Raw genomic sequence first — 23,514 nt, 5'->3', positions numbered from 1 at the left:
TTTTCCCTAAATCATTACAATTACCACCATGAATCATAAAAAATTTCTGAATGCAGCTTCTAGGTGAAAATGTGACACAATGACAAACAGGAAACCAAGTGGTGACACTTTTTTACCTCAATAGCAACCCATCTGTAATGTATTTGATCCTAGTCGAGCCAGAAGTCGTATCATCAAATCTAATGGAGTAGCCAACTCTTTGCCCCAACTGCATATCACATTCCTCAGCAACCTGTTTGGCAACGGTCACAGCCGTAACACGTCTAGGTTGAGTAATCCCAATAGTCCTCCCATCCCGACAAAATCCCGCATTAAATAGAAACTGTGGCAACTCTACAAAATAAAAACCACTATCATTTTTTTTATTAAAAAAAAAAAGGCTTAAATATATGGTTGGTAACCCATGAGAAATTTAGTCCATATAAATTTAAAGTGATTGCTTTTAGTCCTTTAGATTACGTGGCCAAACCAAAAACTGAAACATTGTTGTTCCATTAGAAACATTATAGACTAAAAAGCAATCACTTTAAGCTGTGTCCGGGAATAAAATCAATTACTTTGAAGTTTTTTCGCAAATAAAAGTGATCATTTTAAGTTTGTTGACTAAAGGCGATCACTTTAAACTTTAGGAACTAAAATCGCCCCGTGTACTTTTGGGGGAAAAAAGACACATAATACTAGGGACATGTCTTTTTTCACAACTTGCTAATGTAGCAAGTTGTGATTGGAGCAACATTACTTTCATATGGGTTCACCACTAACACCACTTTTATCATGCACCATTCACACAATACACCATTCATTGATAATAATAATAATAATAATAATCACCATGACATTCTTTCTAGACAATATCATTAGTTAGCAAACGTTTCAAACTAATTTCGTTTATAACAATTCGAGCTCAGTGGACTCGATTTAGGAAAAATTGAGGTGGAGAAAACATGGAAATCGAGTTCAACGAACTCGGTTTCCATGTACAGAAACCGAGTTCAATGAACTCGATTTCCATGAAAAACGATCATGGAAAACGATCATGTACCCAGAAGAAATTGATTTGCCAACAACAAGCTCTCTGAGCACGATCTGATAAGAAGACGATCTGATAAGGTCCATCTTCTGCAGACGCAGCCAAACATTAGATGGCACTAGACTTCGTTATCTGATCAAGCAAACCTAGTCCACCTTCTGCAGACGCAGCAAACCCAGTCCATCTTCTGCAGACGCAGCCAAACCATGGCACTAGTTTTCCATCTTCCGATCTCCCGAGTCCAATGAAAACGAGTTCAATGAACTCGTTTTCCATACATGGAAATCGAGTTCATTGAACTCAGTTTCTGTACATGGAAACCGAGTTCAATGAACTCGATTTCTGTACATGGAAACCGAGTTCGTTGAACTCGATTTCCATGTTTTCTCCACATCAGTTTTTCCTAAATCGAGTCCACTGAACTCGAATTGTTATAAACGAAATTAGTTTGAAATGTTTGCTAACTAATGATATTGTTTGGGTTTTGTAGTTAGTTTTTTAAAAAATCCGAGATTTAGAGAGCTCTGGAACGTGTTTTTCAATTTCTTCTACTTCAGAGAATAAGACGAGAGAGACTGAAGGAGACAGATCAGAGAAAGAACAGAGTTTTGGAATAGAATTAAAAATAGGAAAGCCGTTGGGTTTAAGGACTGAAGTGGTCGGTCTTTAAGGGGATGTTTGGTTGAGTAGATTGAGAGAGGTTGTTTGTAATTTTTTGAAATATGTGGGTGAAAAAGTGTGTGGAAATATGTGTAATATTGTTTAAAATGTAAAAATATGAGTTTGAGAGTGTGTAACAAATTGGCCCTAAATAATTTGGACTTGATTGATATTATGCCAAAACCAATAAGTTGAGAGTAATTACACTAAACCCACCTATGGTCTGGCCTGAAATCATTTTGCCTATCCGTGGTTTAAAAAGTGTCACTTTATCTGCCTGAGATATGTTCCGTTTATTTTTCGTAACTCACTTCTATTAAAATCAGGGGTAAATAGGTATTTTTGCTCAAATTTTGTCTCTCTCCTCCCAAAACAAAAAATAACACAAAAATACAAGAGAAACAAGATTAAAAAGTAGTATTGGTCTCCCTTTCAATTCACATAAATCTTGAACATGAAGAATATACCCAAAAAAAAAATAAAACCCAGATCAACCTACACAAATAACCGAACAATACAATACTGCCCTTCAATCAACCGAACAATACACTATGACTTGTACTAGGAGGTCGGTATGCATCAATCAAAGTCTTGGCTCAATCGTTAATAGGGATTGATTGTTGCCACTGGTTAAAGATATATTGTGTTTTAAGTTTAAGAACGCATTGTTACCTCTCAAATCCGGAGCTCCAAAACACATGGTAAAAGCAAATCCCAGTAATGCATTCTCTGGAAAATAGTAAGAAAACTAATAACATGCGTTTCATTCCATAAATCCTAGACAAGTTATCAATGTACTCATATCCTTCCTCCAGGGCAAACCCACTTATCCCCACACACACACACTAATTAGGAAACAGACTTGAAAGGCTTGTAGTGACCAAGATCGATGATAATGCCTTGAATGGATGCAACAGCAGCAACAATAGTTACAATGAAGCAAACCCAGCTCAACGTCTTTAGCCCAAACCATTTAAGAGAAAAACTGCGGATTTTAGCCTGTGAAATGTACATCTCTATTGGAAAATATACTATCAATGGCCAGAATGAGGCAGCTCCAAACAAACCCAAAACACTGTTGAAGACTGGTGGCATTGCGATCACAGTTGTAAACATTACATACACTGTTGTTCTCCATATGCTCTTGAAGAAATTTATGTTGAAATTTCCAACAAATGGAATGACAATTTGATGTTCTCCTACTATGAAATCACTCTATGGCCACTGACAATTTGTTCTCCTACTATGAAATTAGGAGTTTTGAATATAGGGTCTAGATATTAATTTTCCACAGAACCCTCCCTTTTGATCTTGTTTCTCTTGTATTTTTGTGCTATTTTTTGTTTTAGGAGGAGAGAGACATAAAATTTGAGCAAAAATACCTATTTACCCCTGATTTTAACGTAGGTGGGTTACGGAAAACAAACGGAACATACCTCAGGTGGGTAAAGTGACACTTTTTAAACCATGGGTAGGCAAAGTGATTTCGGGCCAAACCATAGGTGGGTTTAGTGTAATTATCCCCAATAAGTTTTTGATATAGACAAGGATTAAATCTCAAATTTCTTATTCAACCATTAGAGATTTTACTAGTTGAGCTAACTGGAACTTACACTTTTTAAAATTAACACTAAATGAGACTTATAAGTGTTACTCACAAATTCTTCTTAAAATATTTTATAACAAAGTATAATTGATACGATATATTAGATTTTTCTAAATTAAGCTATTTATGTTTGTTATTCGAAAGTATTTTAAATTTAGTAATTTTTTTTAAATGAAACTGTAAGGGCACAATTTTAATAGTCCAATCCTTGTCGGTTAAGTCTTGGCTCAAGAAGTCCCACACAATGAGTTTTTGTAGAGTATGGGCTAAAGAACTTGGCTTCAGTTAGCTTAGATGGTTTGTTGCATGGGTTAAGGAAATATAGAAACAAGAATGACAAAGATGGATGTAAAGAGAGATCCCTCTCAAGTGATCAGACTCGAAACTTTATTCATAGGCATATATTCACACAGTAAAATCTCTCCTGTGTTCCTTCCCTCCCTTTTTCTCCGTCCCCCTTTCTTGGGGGACTTTTACATATTATATAGACCCTCTCCCATCATCTGGGCTTTACACTTGTTGATCATCCAAACTCCTACTTGAGCACCTGTCCCATCAGACACCTTTATCAATTCTTTGTGAGTTACAGTGGTCAAGGTAGCACTGTTCAGGGGTCTTCTCTTCATTAATACGGCCAGGAGAGTAGTTGTGATGCATTTAATGTGGTGGTGGCAGCCTTTGCTGAGATATTTCAGGTTTCCTTCCTTTTTACGTATTTGGAGGATGGACTACAGTGGCTAGGACGCACTTTTGATCCGGATTTTGCAATGTCCGAGGAGGAATTACTCCTCGAACGTGTTCTCTTTGCCCCAGTGGGCCCAAATAAGGATTGCCTGGGCCGCGATGTCTCCTCGGACGGGCCCAGGGCCCAGCCAACCTATTATTCTGGGCTGGTCCCCACAGAAACATTACATTTTATATTTAATTAGTATTATATTAACCTCATCATGCGCGTTTTGCACATGCGATGAGACTTTATTTTTTTGCATTTATAATATTTTACCCATTTCAATTTGAGGTTTATATATTTTCTCATTAATTGTGGAAAGAAGCTTGAGAAAGGGATAAAAAAGGAAGAGATTAAAAAAAGCGTGAGATTATTAAAAAATTACAGGAACAAAAATACACAAACTAACAAAATAATAATTTAAACAATAATAAAGAAAACAAGCCTTTCTGAAATTGAGGATGGTGATGAAGTGCGAAAAAGTTGAGACAATCCAAAAACCTGTGACAAAAAAACTAAAAAAGAGAAGTGTGAGATATATCTTTTTTTGATAGGAAGTGTGAGATATCATATATTATATAATAAAAGTTGGGTATAGAAGCCGTGTTGCACCAAGTGGCTTCATCAAATTGTAGAATTTTTAAAAAATTTTAGATTTAAAAAAATATATATAATTTTTCTTCACCTATAATTTTTAAGTGGATAAAAATCTTAATTTGATTAAAAATCTTAATTTTCTTCACCTATAGTATTTTGTTAGTTGCTTTCGTTAACTTACCAAAACTAGGCCGTTTTGGCTTAATTTTTATTTTATTATTTAATTTTTAATTAAAATTGATGGTGAACTAAAAGTTGATTAAAAAATTGAACTCCAATTTCGTCCATAAGAGCCGTCCAAGCAAGAGTGGCCATGCCTAACAAAATAGTCATCCATAAGCTTGTGGGTCGTCTAGGGGCCTATGGTTGTCTAGGAGAATTGTTCCAAGATGATCCTCAAGACTTAGAAAAATTCCAAGGAAAGTTTATCTACGTAAACTAACAGATTGAGCCACGTGTTATTATTCTAAGACATGAATAAGGCCCCGCTTCATCACTACATCTTCCTTTCTGAATACTTAATTGCCATTAACGATTACAGAAGATGAATATATGATAACTCCCATAGTGGTTGTGGAGGTTATTCGTGCACCCTCTGACTTCCCCAAATGCAGGGGAAGTTACATGCCAAATAACCGCTCCAAGAACACACTATATAAACACTTATTTACGACAAGATGAGGTAGGTCTTTCAAACACTTCCAAAGAGATTGGAATTTCAGAATTTGAAAGAAAATACTAACTTTACCATCGGAGGGTTCTTGGCCAGTCCTCCTTGGTCACCTTTGATTGTGTGTTCTTCTCTTTCAGGTTTCCTAAGTGATTCTCTTGTTATTAAAGCCTGAAGCATTCAGTCTACTGATTTTACTTTGTATCATAAAAAATAACGTTAATTAGAAAAACAAAAATCAAAATAACCCCACCCATCTCATCCGAACTCTAAAGAACATGAAATCCCTTGTCAATAAGTGAGAGACTAAGAGGGAGAAAGATTGAGAGAGAGAAGGAGACCAAGAAATTGAGAGGAAGAAGGAGTGAACGCGTACAACTCCTGGAGCAATGGAGTATTGGTTGGAGCCACCAAGTACAACTTTTGGAGCGAAGTGGAACTGTCGAGAAACCTTGGAGCCAAGACGCTGAAAACCACTCTATCTATCTCGATTTGTGTGTGTTTTTGTAGGAACATGAACAATAGGAAGATGATGATAATAGTTGTGTTCGCCCTAGTCTTACAAGCATCTCTCTATTTGATGCTTCATGATAATCCCGCAAAAGAGGCGTGATGATGTTTATCCATACAAGTCTGTATATATCACAACTTGATGATTTCTATAACATGCACTAACGTATGATCTTTCTTGCCCCTTCAATTTCTTTCTTAATTCCTCTTTTTTTTTATAAAAAAAAAAAAAAAAAAAAATTTATTGTCGTTGTTTTTGTTTATTGTGCAATCAAGGATGTTTCTCCTACAATTTCTTTCTCAATTCCTCTTTAAAAAAAAATTTATTGTTGTTTTTGTTTATTTCGCAATTAAGGATGAAAATTTTCCGATAGTTACTGATTTCACAGTGATTAGAATACAAATAATCACCATCTTTTGGCTAAGATTGCTTACTTTAATAAATTTTTGGTCTTCTTTTTTTTTTTTGCTTACTTTGATAAATTTTTTTTTTTTTAGATAAAAATTAAATTTTAAATTATCTCCAAAACGATGTCGTTTTGGAGAAGTTAATGGCAAATATGGATGACAGGTTAATGGATGACTGAATTGAGGATGTTTGAAACTTAGAGGACCAAAATGAAAAATAGTGAAACTTAGAGGATGAGTTTTGTATTTTGGCCTATTTTTTACAAACAATTTACCTATATATGTCTTGAAAAATCTAAAGAGGAAGCATATTTAAGTAAATATATAGTTTATATTAGAAAAAAGAAATACAAGACTTTAATAACAAATAAGAACTTAAAAAAAAAAATTTATTAAGAACCTACTAACATTACGCTGAGAAGATGACATGGCCTTTCCTTCTAAAACATCACAAAAATGGATCGAACTAGACCAAAGTGCTATGCTTATAAGACTCAACAGGAATATAATAACAATAAATGTTACACTTTAAATTTTATATTTATGAAGTATCCTCACCATTTTTTGTTAATGCTTATATATATATTTCTTTTTTTAGGGTTAATTGGTATGTAAACAAAAATTTTGTGATATTTTAAATTCAAATTAAAGACCCTCCATCGAGCAGAAAAAAAAAATTGACCTTATTTTTTTAATATACAATAAACAACAAACAAACAAACATAACATTCTATAAGAATTTTTTTTTTTTGAGTTTTGCCCTTACTATTGTTGTTGTTATGTTTATGTTTTTTACAAAATATATATTATTTATGTTTATGTATAACTTAAATGGATTGATATTTTTAATAGATAGATTACAATTAAATACATAGAATACAAGCTTAGTGATGTATTGTAAAGCAAAGCACATCTACAAAAAGGCTAAAGTACTATTAATTTTTAAAATTTTTTTTTTTCATATATTAATGTTTATTTATTTATTTACAATTTTGATTGGATAGGTGCACGTTCTAGACATAAATTAATAAGTTAAATACAAAGTACAAATATGTTTAGTAGTCGTTGAGCCACGCGATTCATAGAAATAGATAATTATTTTGTAATTGGGATATAATATATATTCTGTTCTCTAAATTTTGTGGAAGATAATTTGTTCTCCATAAAAATTAAACAATTTCTAAAATTATTTTCCATCTAACCATCTTTGCAAATATGTTATTTTTATTATTTTGGATATGTTTAATTGAAATTATTCATTTTTTAGGTGGTCCATATTTTTCTAAATTATGTTATGGTACGTTATATGTTCATTATGTTTCCAGTACAACTAAACTCTTTAAGTTTCAAATATATTATCAAAATGCATCACAAAATTACACTTTATATTACTCAAATAGTTGATAGGCACATTTAAATACACAGTAAAGATTTTATTATGATATAAATTCAAATTCTCACTTCCAAAATAATTAACTATTAGTCAAACAAAAATCAGACAAAAGCTATAAGAGGGAAAGACAAGACTTGTGATGGAGAACTCAAAAAACACACCACCAATTGTATTAACCCAAAATAGTGTTATAAAAAGACACAATAATTCATCAACCTAAAGTAGAGTTGCAAAAAAGAATAAATAAGAAAGAGAGAGAGAGAGAGAGAGTAATTACATTTTTTCGAGAGAGAATGTGAGAGGGAATGACAAATTTATAGAAAATAAGATGAGAAGAAGAAGATTCAAAATAAAAGATATAGTCATGACTCATAAACACCAAATTATCCAAGATATGATACGTAATAGAATAACATAATATTCTTATGCAATCTTTATAATGCAATAGGATAATATTTAACAATCAAAGAAAAAAAAAAATTTTAAAAACGCAAACCAAATTGCATCAACCAAAAGTAGAGTTCTAAAGAATACAAAAATTTATCAACCTAAAGTAGAGATACCAAAAAAAAAAAAAAAAAACCACCAAAAAAAGAAAAAAGAAAAACGAGTAATAAAATTTTTTGTGTGGGGAAATTATGTATAGAGTGCAAGTGAGAATATCAAATTTATAGTAAGAGGGTGGAGATAAAAAGAGCCAAAATAAAAGGAAGAGGAAGGGATCGAGGAAGAATGACATTAAGGTTGAGAGTAGTGGAGAAATGAAAAGGAGGAGGAAAGGTTATAGGAAATGTAATAGTAAGGTACAAAATTAATAAAGAAAAAGAATAAAAAATAAGGAAGAAATGGTTGGAAATATGTGGATGATGTGGCCATGTGTCTTAACAGAAGTGTAGTAACAATAAATACTATACTTCAAATTATATATATATATATATGTGTGTGTGTGTGTGTGTGTGTCCGAATTTGATAAAGATGGGGGTGTAACATTCATGTTTTATATCATCTAATATTAGATTGACACATCAATTTTTTACTTAAAATTCAATACATCCTATCATACCTAATAGGATTCAGATCATCTAGATTTCTTAGGTATTCTACTAAATAGATTTCCTTAAATCTTAATCATTCTTTTATGATTAAGGCTGCGTTTAGCAACATGTAAAATATTTTCTGAGTGTAAAATATTTTTGACAAAGGAAAATTTTTTCAAGTGTCTGGTTGCATTTTGAAAATGCTATTTTTCTACTAGTTTCTCACATTTTCTTAGCTTCCAAACAAATTTTATAATAGAAAATTTCAATATATAAACTTAAAAGAAACAAAAATAAAAACAAAAATAAAAACAAAATCATTCGTTAAACTCAAAAATTAAGTCAAACTAAGAGAGGGAGGAAGAGAGAGTGATTGAAACTCAAGCAAAGGGAAAGGTAGAGGTAGATCGAGAAAGAGAGAGATCGGTCATGGGTGGGTCATAGGCGACGAGACCGGTCAAGTGATGGCAGGCTTCAGGTAGCGCTGAGATTGAGACGACGAGAGTTCGATCTAGAGGGCGGCTGTGGCGGCACGATCTCAGCGATGCGATCTCAGTAGTGTGATCTGGGGTTGGGGCAGTGGTCTGATGGCTTGTGTGTGCTTCTAGCTCACTCTCTTTACTCTCTCTTCTTGCTCTTTCTCTCTCTCTCTCTCTCTTCAGGTGTCTAAGTCCGGAAATCATTTGAAGGTAAAACGCGTGTGTAATTCATTTTATAGGTTTGAGGGCTGAATTTTACAGTCAATGCAATGGTTTTCCATTTTACCAAATTTTACATGCGCAACCAAACACACAGCAGAGTGTAAAATATTTTCCCAAATCCATTTTCAGCCGAAACAAACGTAGCCTTAATGGTTTAGATTCTACCATGTCAGCATTCCACTAACAATAATCTTAATTGCTTTGTTTGTATTATATTATTTTAAGAGTATTGTTAGTGGAATGTTAACATGACATAATCTAGACTCTTAAATCATAAAAGAATAGTTAGGATTCAAGGAAATCTATTGGTAGAGTATCTAACAGCATCTCAATAAACTCTCGATTGAGTTGGATTTTCAAATAGTAATTAGAATTAATTGAGTGTAGTTATGCCTACTTTTTCATATGGATATAATGATATGAAATATAGGATTTGAGCTTGGGGGGTGTAAAACTTGAGTTTTACATCACATCCTTATATATATATATTATGATTATTTTATTCACTACAACAAAAATGTTTATTACAACAAAAAAAAAAAAAAAAATCGTTGCAATAACATTGAAGTCATTACAATAGTTTATGCGAAGTGTTGTAATAAAATTTGAGGTAATAAGTTTGTGCTACAAAAAAATTTTGTTGCAATAAACCTTAAATATTTTAATGAAAATTTTGATGTAATAATATATTTGCTATTGCAATCAACAATTTATTACTTCGAATATCTTATAGCAATAGGCTATTATTTCATGAATTATATTACAATAGATTGTAAAGAACTGACAAAAATAATTTGGGTTCAAATTATTACAACGGTATATTTATTGTAATAGTTAATTTTTTTCATATTTTTTCTTATAATAGTTGTAAAATAATTGGAATTAGATCATTATAATAATATATTCATTGCAGCTTCATGTTTGTCATTGCAATAGATTGTAAAATAATTGATATTTTAGTTATTGCAATGTTAAATTTGTTGCAATAAGCCATCTCTTTGAAGTTTCTATTATAATATATTGCAAAATATATAATTGGTATCAAGTTATTACAATGGTTTTTTCAATTTAAGTTATTAAAAAAAATTGATTTCTTCAATTTAAGTTATTGCAAAAAAATTTCTAAATTCAATTTAATATTAAAATCTCTATTGCAACTGAAAATTATAAATTATTACAACTAATTATTATTAATGTAATAATTTACTATTTTTAAGTTACTATTGCAATGACTTTTAATTTTTAGATGTGATATTATGTCTAATACTACTATACTAATTTTGTTGTATTAACAATTTTTTATTTTTAAAATTAAAAAACTTGTTTGACATCCAAATGCACAAAAAAGAAAAACTGTTCTCAACACTTTTTGCATGTAGTTGCCATGAGCGACAACCAACCTGAGTCCCGTCCCAGTGATCCGTTTCTTCTCAACTACAAGCCGTCGGAACTCCAAATCGCGTTGGAGTTTCTGTCCACGTGGGCACCCTTCCTCTCCAAAGATCTCTGCCAACACTGTACTTAAACTCTCTCCAATCGTATTCACTCCCTCGGCCTTGGTAACTCTCTTTTCAACTTCAACTCTATTTTCTTCTACTTTTGCTTTCTGAAGTTTTTTTTTTTTTTTTTTTTTTTTGGGGTTACTTTTTCTTTATTATCGATTTTGCTTTGTTGTTTTGGTGGGTTTGGTTGGATTTTGGTTAGGGTTTTTGTTAAGCTTTATTGTTTATATATTAAGTTACTGTTTGCTTTAAAAAAAATAAAATTTTCTTTTCTTTTCTTGTTTCTGAATTTGTATAATTGGGATTGTAGAACTTGATTCCCACAATGGGCAAGAACACTCAAACCAGAATTCGAGTGGCCCCGAATCGCCCGGGATGAGTGACGATCATTATAATGATATGAAATGTTAGGATTGGAGCTTGGAGGGTGTAAATCTTGAGCTTTACATCACATCCTTATATATATATATATATATATTATGATTATTTTATTCACTACAATAAAAAATGTTTATTACAATAAAAAAATTGTTGCAATAACATTGAAGTCATTGCAATAGTTTATGCGAAGTGTTGCAATAAAATTTGAGGTAATAAGTTTGCGTTACAAAAAAATTTTGTTGCAATAAAACTTAAATATTTTAATGAAAATTTTGATGTAATAATATATTTGTTATTGCAATAAAAAATTATTTCATGAATTTTGTAGCAATAGGCTATTATTTCATGAATTTTATTACAATAGATTGTAAAGAATTGACAAAAATAATTTGGGTTCAAATTATTGCAACGGTATATTTATTGTAATAGTTAATTTTTTCATATTTTTTCTTATAATAGATTGTAAAATAATTAGAATTAAATCATTGTAATAATATATTCATTGCAGCTTCATGTTTGTCATTACAATAGATTGTGATAGAGTAAATAATGGACCCAATGTTTCTTTGTTGTGCTTGCTATCATTCTTGACACTAGATACAAACTCACCAGAGCGTTTCACAGAAGGGATTTTCATAAACGATGCATAGGAATCAATTTCTACCCTTGTTAATGTGGGTTTCAAAGAATCCTTAACAATCTGGAAACGCCAATCACACACAACAGTAGCAGTAATGTCTTCCCTCAAAGCAACAATTCCAACTTCCCTAGACAGACCCTCCAGTTCAACTCCTGTGAAAAGTTTGGTATCTCCTACAATTCTTTTGAGATCAACATCCGGTCCTATTTTCATATTACGTGTATGTACACGAAGTATCTCGTACCAACCTTCTAGATCGGGTGGTGGTACATATAGAACCTACAATTTCATTAATAAAAAAAAGACAAGTCAAAAAAGACTTGCCTAAGACCCAAAAAAACTAAGGTCCCGTTTAGTATGCGAGTTCAAACACATGATTTTAGTTTTTAAATAGTATTACACGTATTTCCACACACTTTTTCACCCACATGTATTTTCAAAAAAACTAAAAAATGTTATTTAAATACACGCACCAAACGGGCCCTAAATATTTAACAAAAGGACACTAACAAGCCAATACTTTTTTTTTTTTATAAGAAAGATGTATATTGAAAAAAACTGCTTAAGCAAAAACAGCACAAAGCAAACCAGAAAAATTACAAGGGAAAACCACAAAATTAAAGACCAATACTTGTTTCCCACGCTAGACTATAACTTTAATTGGAACAGTATATCTTACATAGAAGAGTACCACAAAAAGTTCAGGAATCTGAAGTAATATAGTGTTATCTCATGCAAGATGACAGGGATGCAAACGGATTCACTAACTCGCTATTTTGAAGTTCATAATCTCAAACTTTGTACTAACTAGAGAGAGACCAACTTTACAAGTATAATACTCACTATGAACATGAAGGAAACAGTGAACAAACTTTCTTACCAAATCAAAGCGTCCAGGGCGCATAAGTGCAGCATCAATTGCGTGAGGACGATTTGTAGCAGCCAAAACAAGAATTCCCTTAAAAAGAAAATGAGCATAAACATGAATTAGAGGAAAAGTAGCTAGAAGCTCTCTCCATTTTATCCTACAGAAAGTTTTAAGATAACTGGAAAATAAAATAATTATTGGGAATGAATGCTTACTTTAGCTTCTTCTAAACCATCCATTTCAGTTAGTAACGTAGATAGAAGCCTCTTTCCAACTGTAATGTTGCTGCTGGAACGCCTCTGCCATTTAAAAAATAATAATAATAATAATCATATAGAGGAAGAAAAATAAAAACTTCAAGTTTATTGATTATGTTTGGATCCTATTATAACACCTTCCATTGAAAGCCAGGACATAACCTAGCTCTCGGTGCAAAAAACCACCAAAAACCGGATTAAGTCATTAATTAAAAATCTTAATAGAACTTATACATCACAAGATCATAGTTTTGCAACATTGAACACTAATAAGGATGGGGTGGGGGGGGGGGAGGGGGGGTGGAACAAGCCAAATTAAGGTTACATTTACTATAAGGCAAGTTGGTTAACAAGTAAACCAGGCTAGTTGATATCATAATTAATCCTGCATGGCGATAAATAGTTCATGGTTCTCTATAGAAAACCTGGTTGTTGGAATTTTGGACCAACACACACAATTCAACCACCTAATTGTTCAGGCTTGTATAACCAAGCAACCATTTTGAGTTTCCAGAACAGAAAAACACGTACATAATTGAAAGGATTTAACATGTGCTGTCCTTCTTGAATCATAGGAGTTGTAGGGAGACGCACAATCAAAGTGATTTCATGCTGTCATCATTTGAAAGTGAACAGATCTGACTTTTTTCAAGGGTTAAAACCCTTAAAAAAAGTATTAAAAAACCTTGAAAAAAATTATTTAAATTAATTATGTTGATCTGGTCATCAAATAATTTGGTGTTGGCTTCAAATAGGTAATTGCTTGTATTTATTTTTTATCAACTGTTGTGTGCATGTATTTCTTTAATTTTATATATATATATATATATATATTTATATATTATTTTTTTCTTTGTTGAGACAATTTAACAGCTGGAAGAGAAAGAATTTGAACAATAGGTGTATGTACTAAAAACATGGTGTCAATTGTTGTTGTTAATTTATTTTTGTGCAACATATATGAAGATAAAATTTTCGTGTATAATTTTATCCATTACTACGTGTATACGTTATGTTATTTTCCATGTCGCGGTCAAGGAATATTTTTTTGATAAGATTTTGAGTGCTTTGTTTGATAGAGCTTTTAGTCGTTATTGACCTCTTTTGATGTTGTCATATTGTCGGGTATGATTGTAACTGAAAAGATCCTGATGTTTCACCCAACATCCAAGAAGACAAGAAATAATAAGTATAATTTCATTCATGAAAATCTGGATTCTATTTGATTGATTTTCCCAAAAAAACAAAAAAGGAGGTAGATTCTGTTTGATACAAACCTAGCTCGGATCACTGACCTGTTACGGTGTTACCAACTCCCTCCGCAAGGTTAATTTTCCCGATGGTCGAGTAGGTTAATTTTCAGTTCAAGAATCATAGCTGTTCAAACTTGTAGTTTATGTTTTTATTATATATAATTTTCAAGATTAATATTTTTTAGGTGCAAACTTTCAACCAATAAGAGAAATTAACTCTTAAAAAAAATCTTTCGTCAAAAAAAAAAAAAAAAAAAAAAAAAACTCTTAAAAAAAGTCTAAACGACTTCATCTTTAATTGTACGTAAGTAACTTTGTAATGAATTCTTTTCTCTCTTTTTTATGAGGTAATATTTCATATTTAAATTTAATATAATTAACTCATTACTCTGATATTTTAACCAAATTATTAGGTGCAAAGAAAGTTCTTTATGCACACAAAATAATTTGCTATCAAATTATATGTTAACATATAATTTGTTACATGGACTTTTAATCTACTTTATTTACACAAAAATAAATCAACTAGTCTAATCGAGAAAAAAAAAATCAACTTGAAAATAACAGTTCCAGACATACTGGTAAAATAATCCCAAGTGGATCTCCAAAGATGGCTGAAATAATGAGCTTGAGAGCAAGTATAGCCTTCGTCCAATATTTATTAACCTTCCTTCCATTCTTGTTTCGTCCACTTTGTTCTACTGCGTCTTCCATATTTGGAACCATAATTTGCAACCCCGTGTCACTTGTCTGACCCTTATTCCAATTCTCAAGAATTAAGCCCTTCACACATGCCACATGATAGCAATACTGGCCACAGTGGGATTCATAAGACCAGCCCTTGAGATCTTTAGCTACGTTCTTGCTTTTACATTTAAGGCACTTCAATCCTGATGAGACCTTTTCTCTAAGGTACAGCTTCACCCCATCACCATTTAAGGTACGTTCAAGCTTCATACAACATGGGTGTAGGTCATATGCTTTCTTGTGCTGGCATTGGTACACAAACCCTAGCACATCTTTCCCACAAGCATCACAGCGCCTCTCCCCTTGTACATTTTCAACAAATTTGAATTCGCAAGTCTTGAAGAACGGGTGGAAGGCAGAGGATTCGGGGCATTGCACACTCCTCGTGAAGATGGAAGTTGCACTGCTTGCACTCGTAACACGATCTTTCCCCTAGTCTGAACCCTTTTTGCTTGCATCCATCGCAACTGTAAGGTTCTTGGGCAGACACAAGTGTCAAAGTGTGTTGTGGGTGGCTAGGATGCTCCATCTCTGTGAATTTCATGTCTGTATGACCGTGTCTGATCGGATGAGACTGCCTCAAACCTTGACACATGTTTATAGATGAAGAAAGTTGTAATGATAACACCATGCAAGTGTCAGGAACTTCACTAGAAATTTCCACGAAAATGCATGGGCTGGTGATTCCGATAGTTGATGATGGCAGCTCTTTTATAGCTGTTCCATCCAAATAAAGCGTCTCGAGACCTTTGAGATTCCCTAGGTTCTCTAGCAAGTTGTCACAATTTGAGCACCCAGAGAGATCAAGACATTCTAGCAATTTCAAACAACAAATGGCGCTAGGAAGGCACAAAAGATTCTTACAATCTTTGAGAGTCAATAAAGTAAGAGCTGTCAAACATTCAATTGATGATGGCAGCTCTTTTATAGCTGTTCTACTCAAATCAAGCTTCTTGAGACCTTTGAGATTCCCCAGGTTCTTTGGTAAGTTGTCACAATTTGAGCACCCAGAGAGATCAAGACATTCTAGCAATTTCAAACAACAAATGGCGCTAGGAAGGCACACAAGATTCTTACAATCTTTGAGAGTCAATAAAGTAAGAGCTGTCAAACCTTCAATTGATGATGGCAGCTCTTTTATAGCTATTCCACTCAAATCAAGCACCTCGAGACCTTTGAGATTCCCTAGGTTCTCTCGCAAGTTGTCTAAATTTGAGCATCTAGAGAGATCAAGACATTCTAGCAATTTCAAACAACAAATGGTGCTAGGAAGGCACATAAGATTCTTAGAATCTTTGAGAGTCAATAAAGTAAGAGCTATCAAACCTTCAATTGATGAAGGCAGCTCTTGTATAGCTGTTCCATCCAAATCAAGATTCTTGAGACCTTTGAGATTCCCTAGGTTCTTTGGCAAGTTGTCACAATTTGAGCACCAAGAAAGATCAAGATATTGAAGCGAATTCAAAGTACAAATGGTGCTAGGAAGAGACACAAGATTGTAACAAGATCCAAGAGCCAAAAAAGTAAGGGTTGCTAAACCTTCAATTGATGATGGCAGCTCTTTTATAGCTGTTCCGCTCAAATTAAGTTTCTTGAGACCTTTGAGATTCCCTAGGTTTTCTGGCAAGTTGTCAATATTTGAGCACCAAGAAAGATCAAGACATTCTAGTGATTTCAAATTACAAATGGTGTCAGGAAGACACAAGATTTTTGCAAGATTCTAGATGAAGATGAGATTCCAATGGATGGGTGAAGCTCACGTAAATTTTGACAATATGAAATATTTAATTTCTTAAGATTTGGGACTCCAGTGAAGTTTGGGGATCTAATCAGGCTCGATTCTGACAAGTTGATGAACTTCATCTTGTCAAAATTCTATTTTAAGGAAAAAAAAAAAAAAAAAAGTCAAGTCAATGAGTTTCCTAGTGTTTGATTTATTGAAATTTAAATGCAAAGTTGTGAGGATACTTAATAACACAATTACCTTTATTCCTATCCAAAGTTGTTCAATTTTGCTCCGTGGCAAACAAAGCATAACAAGCTCATCTAGCTGGACAGTTGATGGTAGAGAATTTGAAGGATAATACTTCCAACAAAGAACTCTTAAAGAATTTGGAAGATATTGAGGGTCATGGAAAATACCACCAATTCTAAGATATTTAAGATTGTACATCTGTGAAATGGCCTTAGGGCTCCAACATGTCTCTTTTACTTCATCTTCATCTTCATCATCATCATAACTACGCAAAATCATGGCTTGAACTTCTTCTATTCCCTAATAATCAGGAAGGAATTGGAGAATTGTGAAATATCTTATTAGCATAAATATTTAAATATCAAATTTGTTGAACAAGAAGGTAGGGAATGAGCTCAAATTCTCTAAATAACCCCTTACCTTATTATTTTTCAACACGTTTTCAATGCCCTCATAACGCCACAATCTACTACGCTTCCCAGGATCATCAAGGCACTCATGACGAACTATGTCTCTACCCATTTCTTCTAGTAAATCATGCATCCACACTATATCCTCATCCATAATTTTCAAGAGAGATTTATTAGTGAGTTCCTTCAATCCAATGACAGGGTAAAGGCCAAGGCTATCTAGTATTTCTAATACATAATCTTTCCCCCAATGGTTAAAGAAGCATGCAATATGTAGGAATATTTCCTTCACTTTGTCACGAGTCCATTAAAACTTATTTTAAGTACTTGGAGAACAGTATCCTCAGGAAATTCTTTGAGCCTCTCTAATGCACTTTCCCATTCAACAATACTTTTTCCAAACAAAAATGAACCTAAAACCTCAAGAGCTAACGGAAGGCCACTAGCATAGTCCAAAAAATGGTCAGACAGCTCTAAATAATCATCTAGGGCATGTTTGTTTTTAAACGCTTTTGATAAAAATAGTAGAAGAGAATGTTCATGATTCAATCCGTTAACTTCATATATTTCCTTTACATTATGTGCTATCAACACATGCTCATCTCTTGTTGTTATGATAATTCTACTTCCCGGACCAAACCAATCATGCTCCCCAACTAAGAATTTCAACTGGTCCGATTTATCTACATCATCAAGGACAAGAAGAATCCTTTTACAACATAACCTCCTCCTAATCTTGATAACTCCATCATACTTATCTCCAATTTTCAAATCTGTTTCCATCAAAATATTAGAAATAAGTTTCTGTTGCAGTCCAACTAAACCATCTCTTTCAGATTTTTCCCTAACATCCTCAATAAAACTACAAGCTTCAAATTTAATAGAAACCATATAATAAACAACTCTAGCAAGAGCTGTCTTGCCTATTCCCCCCATCCCCCAAATCCCTATAAAGCGAACATCATTTGACCCTAAAGCTAAACATGACTCAATTCCTCCATTTGAGAGTATATTCCTACTAGGTCTTTGGCAATGTATGGTAATGCATCATACTTCAAGTGAAGAGATATCCATCCCACGATGTCTTTGATGTTTTCTATCTCAGAGATACAATGAACAAAGTACAATATGCATTGAGTTTGAGCCACCAATAGGTCACACGAAGAATACGATACATATATAAAGTTTAATTCTATTGACTAAAACAAAAATATATAAATTGATTCGCTGAGGACAAAATTAAAAGAAGTAGAATAAAACATGGATGTAGATTTGCTTAAGGTTCCAAATAGAGTTACATATATGAAGTGGGTCATCTAAACATTTAAAAGAAATAAATAAGTTGAAGTTAAATTACCAATCATCCTTTAAATACCATCCGGCGAGGTTGCCCACTTGTGTCAAAGCATCTTTCCATTTCTCGACCCTCTCTTTGTTCTCCTTTTCTTCATGTTTAACAAATGCCTGCTCAAAAGTATGTTTTCGTACATCGAATGGTTCCACATAGTGAAAAACAAGTAGAACTGTCATTCCTATCTCATTTTTGCAATGAATGATCTTTGCAAGTTCATCTAAGCACCAAATTGAAGATGCATAGTTTTCTGAGAGAATGACTATAGCAAATTCTGATTCTTCTATCACTTTCATTAGCTCTAGTGAAATGGATTTTCCTCTCTCAAGATTTTCACCGTCCTTAAAGGTGACAATGCCTTTCTAGATCAAAGCTTGGTAAAGATGACTCATAAACTTGTAGCGGGTGTAGGGATGGCCATACCCATTGGGTAATGGATATCCAACCCTACCCGATCCAAATGTTTCGGGTAATACCTGGTTTTTCATGGGTAGAGATAAACCGGGTAGGGTATGGATATTACCCGAATTGTTCGGGTCGGGTATGGATATTATCCAAACCCGACCCGTAAAAAAAAAAAAAAAAATGAAGGGGAACGACATCATCCCCTGAAATCAAAACAAAATGGATATCTGAACTGGTAATATTCTTATGTAACTTATACCAACTGTTCTTTTCTTTTTTCTTTCATTTCTGTGCATGGATGAATCTTTACACTTCTCTTGGTAATACGTGTATATAAATACATATATATATATATATATATATATATTCAGGAAATGGAAGATCGTGCCTTTATCTCTCAATATGAGATCAGCTCTTTCGGATACTCACTTGATGATCTTGATTTTCATTCTTTTTCCGGTGAGAGCTACCCATCCAACCTAGATCTTAATCCCAAAAGCACGTACAACTTTCATGCTTCAGTCATAGAAAATCCTCAGACTGACCTTAGGAGACCAGCAAAACAGCTCAAGTTGTAGGGTATGGATATTATCCATACCTGACCCGTAAAAAAAAAAAAAAAATGAAGGGGAACAACATCATCCCCTGAAATCAAAACAAAATGGATATCTAAACTGGTAATATTCTTATGCAACTTATACCAACTGTTCTTTTCTTTTTTCTTTCATTTCTGTGCATGGATGAATCTTTACACTTCTCTTGGTAATACTTGTATATAAATACATACATACATATATATATATATATATATTTTCAGGAAATGGAAGATCGTGCCTTTATCCATCAATATGAGATCAGCTCTTTCGGATACTCACTTGATGATCTTGATTTTCATTCTTTTTCCGGTGAGAGCTACCCATCCAAACTAGATCTTAATCCCAAAAGCACGTACAACTTTCATGCTTCAGTCATAGAAAATCCTTAGACTGACCTTAGGAGGCCGGCAAAACAGCTCAAGTTGTAGGGTATGGATATTATCCATACCCGACCCGTAAAAAAAAAAAAAAAAAATGAAGGGGAGTGACATCATCCCCTGAAATCAAAACAAAATGGATATCTGAACTGGTAATATTCTTATGCAACTTATACCAACTGTTCTTTTCTTTTTTCTTTCATTTCTGTGCATGGATGAATCTTTACACTTCTCTTGGTAATACGTGTATATAAATACATATATATATATATATTTTCAGGAAATGGAAGATCGTGCCTTTATCCATCAATATGAGATCAGCTCTTTCGGATACTCACTTGATGATCTTGATTTTCATTCTTTTTCCGGTGAGAGCTACCCATCCAAACTAGATCTTAATCCCAAAAGCACATACAACTTTCATGCTTCAGTCATAGAAAATCCTTAGACTGACCTTAGGAGACCGGCAAAACAGCTCAAGTTGTAGGGTATGGATATTATTCATACCCGACCCGTAAAGAAAAAAAAAAAAGAAGGGGAACGACATCATCCCCTAAAATCAAAACAAAATGGATATCTGAACTGGTAATATTCTTATGTAACTTATACCAACTGTTCTTTTCTTTTTTCTTTCATTTCTGTGCATGGATGAATCTTTACACTTCTCTTGGTAATACGTGTATATAAATACATATATATATATATATATATTTTCAGGAAATGGAAGATCGTGCCTTTATCCATCAATATGAGATCAGCTCTTTCGGATACTCACTTGATGATCTTGATTTTCATTCTTTTTCTGGTGAGAGCTACCCATCCAACCCAAATCTTAATCTCAAAAGCACATACAACTTTCATGCTTCAATCAAAGAAAATCCTCAGACTGACCTTGGGAGACCGGCAAAACAGCTCAAGACAAATAGTTGGAATTCTTGCGCCACTGACCATATTCCTTCAATGGCTGCTTCTTCATCTTCCTCACATTTGATTTCAGCTTAACCAAGTAGGTAGGGTATAGATATTTTTTTTATTGATTAGTTTTTTCTTTTTTAAGATTGGTTAGTTTTTATGGTAAAATGTTTTGAATTAAAAAAAAAATTAAATGGGTTTCGAGTAGGGTATGGATATCCATGAATAATATATTCAGGTAAGATTCGGGTATGAATATTAATGGGTATTAATAATTGGATATCATGGGTAAACTTTTCGGGTCAGGTATGGGTATACCCGATCCATACCCTACCCATGGCCATCCCTAAGCAGGTGTCCTCACCCCTGAAACTGAGAAAAACATCATACTTTCGTCGGGCAATAGAAGAAGAAGAACTTGGGAAAGCTAATGAGTCCGTTTTCATGTCCATTAAAGCCATTAGAAAAATAGATCTGCATGCAAAATTTAAAAAAAAAAAAAACCAAAAAAAAATAATAATAATCAATTAGAAATTTAGAATCCAAAAACGATTAAAAAGAAAAATAAATTAGGGAAGAAGAAATAACTTGATCCCCAACCAGACTTGCGTAGTTTGCGAATGAAGAGAGGGAGAGAGAGAAGACTGAGGAGAGAATTTGGAGAGGACCTAGAAATTTGGAAGTGATGAAATTTCAGTGCTCCTTTTAGGAACTATTACAAGAAACTTCCACTGCTCTTTTTTATTATATTTTTCTGAGTACTTCCACTTCCTAGAAATTTCAGTGCTCCTGAGAGAAAACAAAGAACTAAAGCATGAGTGTTTTTTTTTTTTTTTTTTTTTTTTGAGAAGAGCTAAACAATGAGTAGATCCTGAGAGGTCGAGAGGGTACAATGAGAATGGAAGAAAGTGAGAGAGGGAAGAAAAAGGTCTGGTCAAGTCAGGGAAGAAGGTAAAGAGTGAGAAGGAGAAACAATAATATCTGAAAAGTTGGAAAGTACTAAAGACATAAAAAAGTGTGAAAGGTCACGTGAAATGTGAAAGTACAGAAAATAAATTAAAAAAAAAAAGGATTTTGTTAAGGACACATAATCATTTTTATTTTTGAAAAAAATAATTTCAAAAATTAAAAAAGTATTAACAGTTTTTTCAATTCTCGAGAAAATAATTCTAAAAATAGATAATTTAATGTGTATTCTAAGAACATATATCAACCGAACCCTTAAAGTTCTTGAAGTAGGATTTCATAGTTTACTTTACCTAATACCTACAAGTACAATCTTCTTTATTTGATTATTTTAACTAAACAACCTCACCTTAGCTGTAATATGACATTGGCTTAAAAATCAGTATTTTTTTTTTACCATTTTTCATTTTTTTCTTCTATAATAAGTCTAATTTTACATTTTAGTACTATTTAAATTTTATTGTACTATTTCAGTTACTCTTAATTTTATTTACAATACTTTCAACAAAAAATTTTCAATTTTAACTAAATAAACTCTTCCCAAACAAACTCTAAATAATATCAAGTTTGAATTTTTTTAACAACTAATCTCATAATTATATCACTGTATAAGGAATTTATTTTATACTCCTAAAATAAGTAATATATATATATATATATATATATCCTGAATTTTCGGAATGCTACACCAGCACACAACGATACCAAAATATTCCAATCCAATGGCCAATCCGAAAAGACATAAAAAGAATTCAAAACTTTGGTTTATATTGCTTTGGTAAAAAAAAAAAATTGCACTTTCTATTTTGCACCTCTACTTTTACAAAACTCTCATATCAATTCTCTATTATACACGTTTATTTAATAAAATATTCATTTTTTTCCCACTATCGTCTCTCTCGCAGCCCCAACACAACCCACACAGCCACCATCATCCAACCACCCAGCCACCATCATCAAGCCACACGACAACCCAACCACCATCCCATTCAACCAAGCTACCAAATTCACATACCCATTCAACTGAGCCACCATCAACCAGCCTCCAAAAACCCAAATCCAAAGATCCATCATCAACCTACCCAATCACCATCATCAAGCCACACAACAAAAATCCAAAGATCCAATCACTATCATCACCATCATCAAGCCACCGTCATCAACCTACCCAAATCCAAAGATCCAAAAACCATTTATCAAAATCCCAAAACCCACTAGAAACAAAATAAAACCATCGGCAGTAAAGGTCAGAGAGAATGAGGGACGGCGATGACTGTCCGACAAGATCGACGCCTCCCACTGTCCAGCCATGGAAGCTGCGTCAAAGCCCAGGTGCGTCTAAACTAGATACCCATTCAACCCAGCTCTGATTGACGCCTTCAACCCAGCTCTGATCGATGCTCATGATACATAACCCCGCTGATCTGTGGGCCAGCCATGGAAGAGGAAGCTTATGATATGAGAGAAACAGAGACCTGAGAGGGTTGATGCGGAGAGAGAAATAAAATGAGAAAAGAGAGAGGTGAGAATCAGAG

The 23,514-nt window shown here is 33.3% G+C and overlaps 1 protein-coding gene and 1 non-coding gene across 18 annotated transcripts in view; one reads left to right on the top strand and one right to left on the bottom strand.

Annotated features, from left to right (window-relative positions):
- LOC126719029 (cell division control protein 48 homolog B) overlaps positions 1 to 23,514 on the bottom strand; it is a 140,124-nt gene that overhangs the window by 103,508 nt on the left and 13,102 nt on the right. Inside the window, exon 11 of one of the 17 annotated variants that reach the window (XM_050421525.1) lies at positions 12,743 to 12,820. The exons of the other annotated variants lie outside the window; for them this stretch is intronic. Within the exon in view, the coding sequence (XP_050277482.1) occupies positions 12,743 to 12,820 (78 nt within the window). The remainder of the gene's footprint in view (positions 1 to 12,742; positions 12,821 to 23,514) is intronic. 17 annotated transcript variants of the gene reach the window in all.
- On the top strand, positions 6,146 to 6,232 carry LOC126720088 (small nucleolar RNA Z196/R39/R59 family). Its single transcript, XR_007653253.1, has one exon. It is a non-coding gene; the product is annotated as a small nucleolar RNA Z196/R39/R59 family (small nucleolar RNA).

Source organism: Quercus robur, chromosome 3 (assembly GCF_932294415.1).
Source record: "Quercus robur chromosome 3, dhQueRobu3.1, whole genome shotgun sequence".
NCBI lineage: Eukaryota > Viridiplantae > Streptophyta > Magnoliopsida > Fagales > Fagaceae > Quercus > Quercus robur.
Note: the sequence above shows the minus strand (reverse complement) of the source record. Positions and strands in the feature narration are given on the sequence as shown.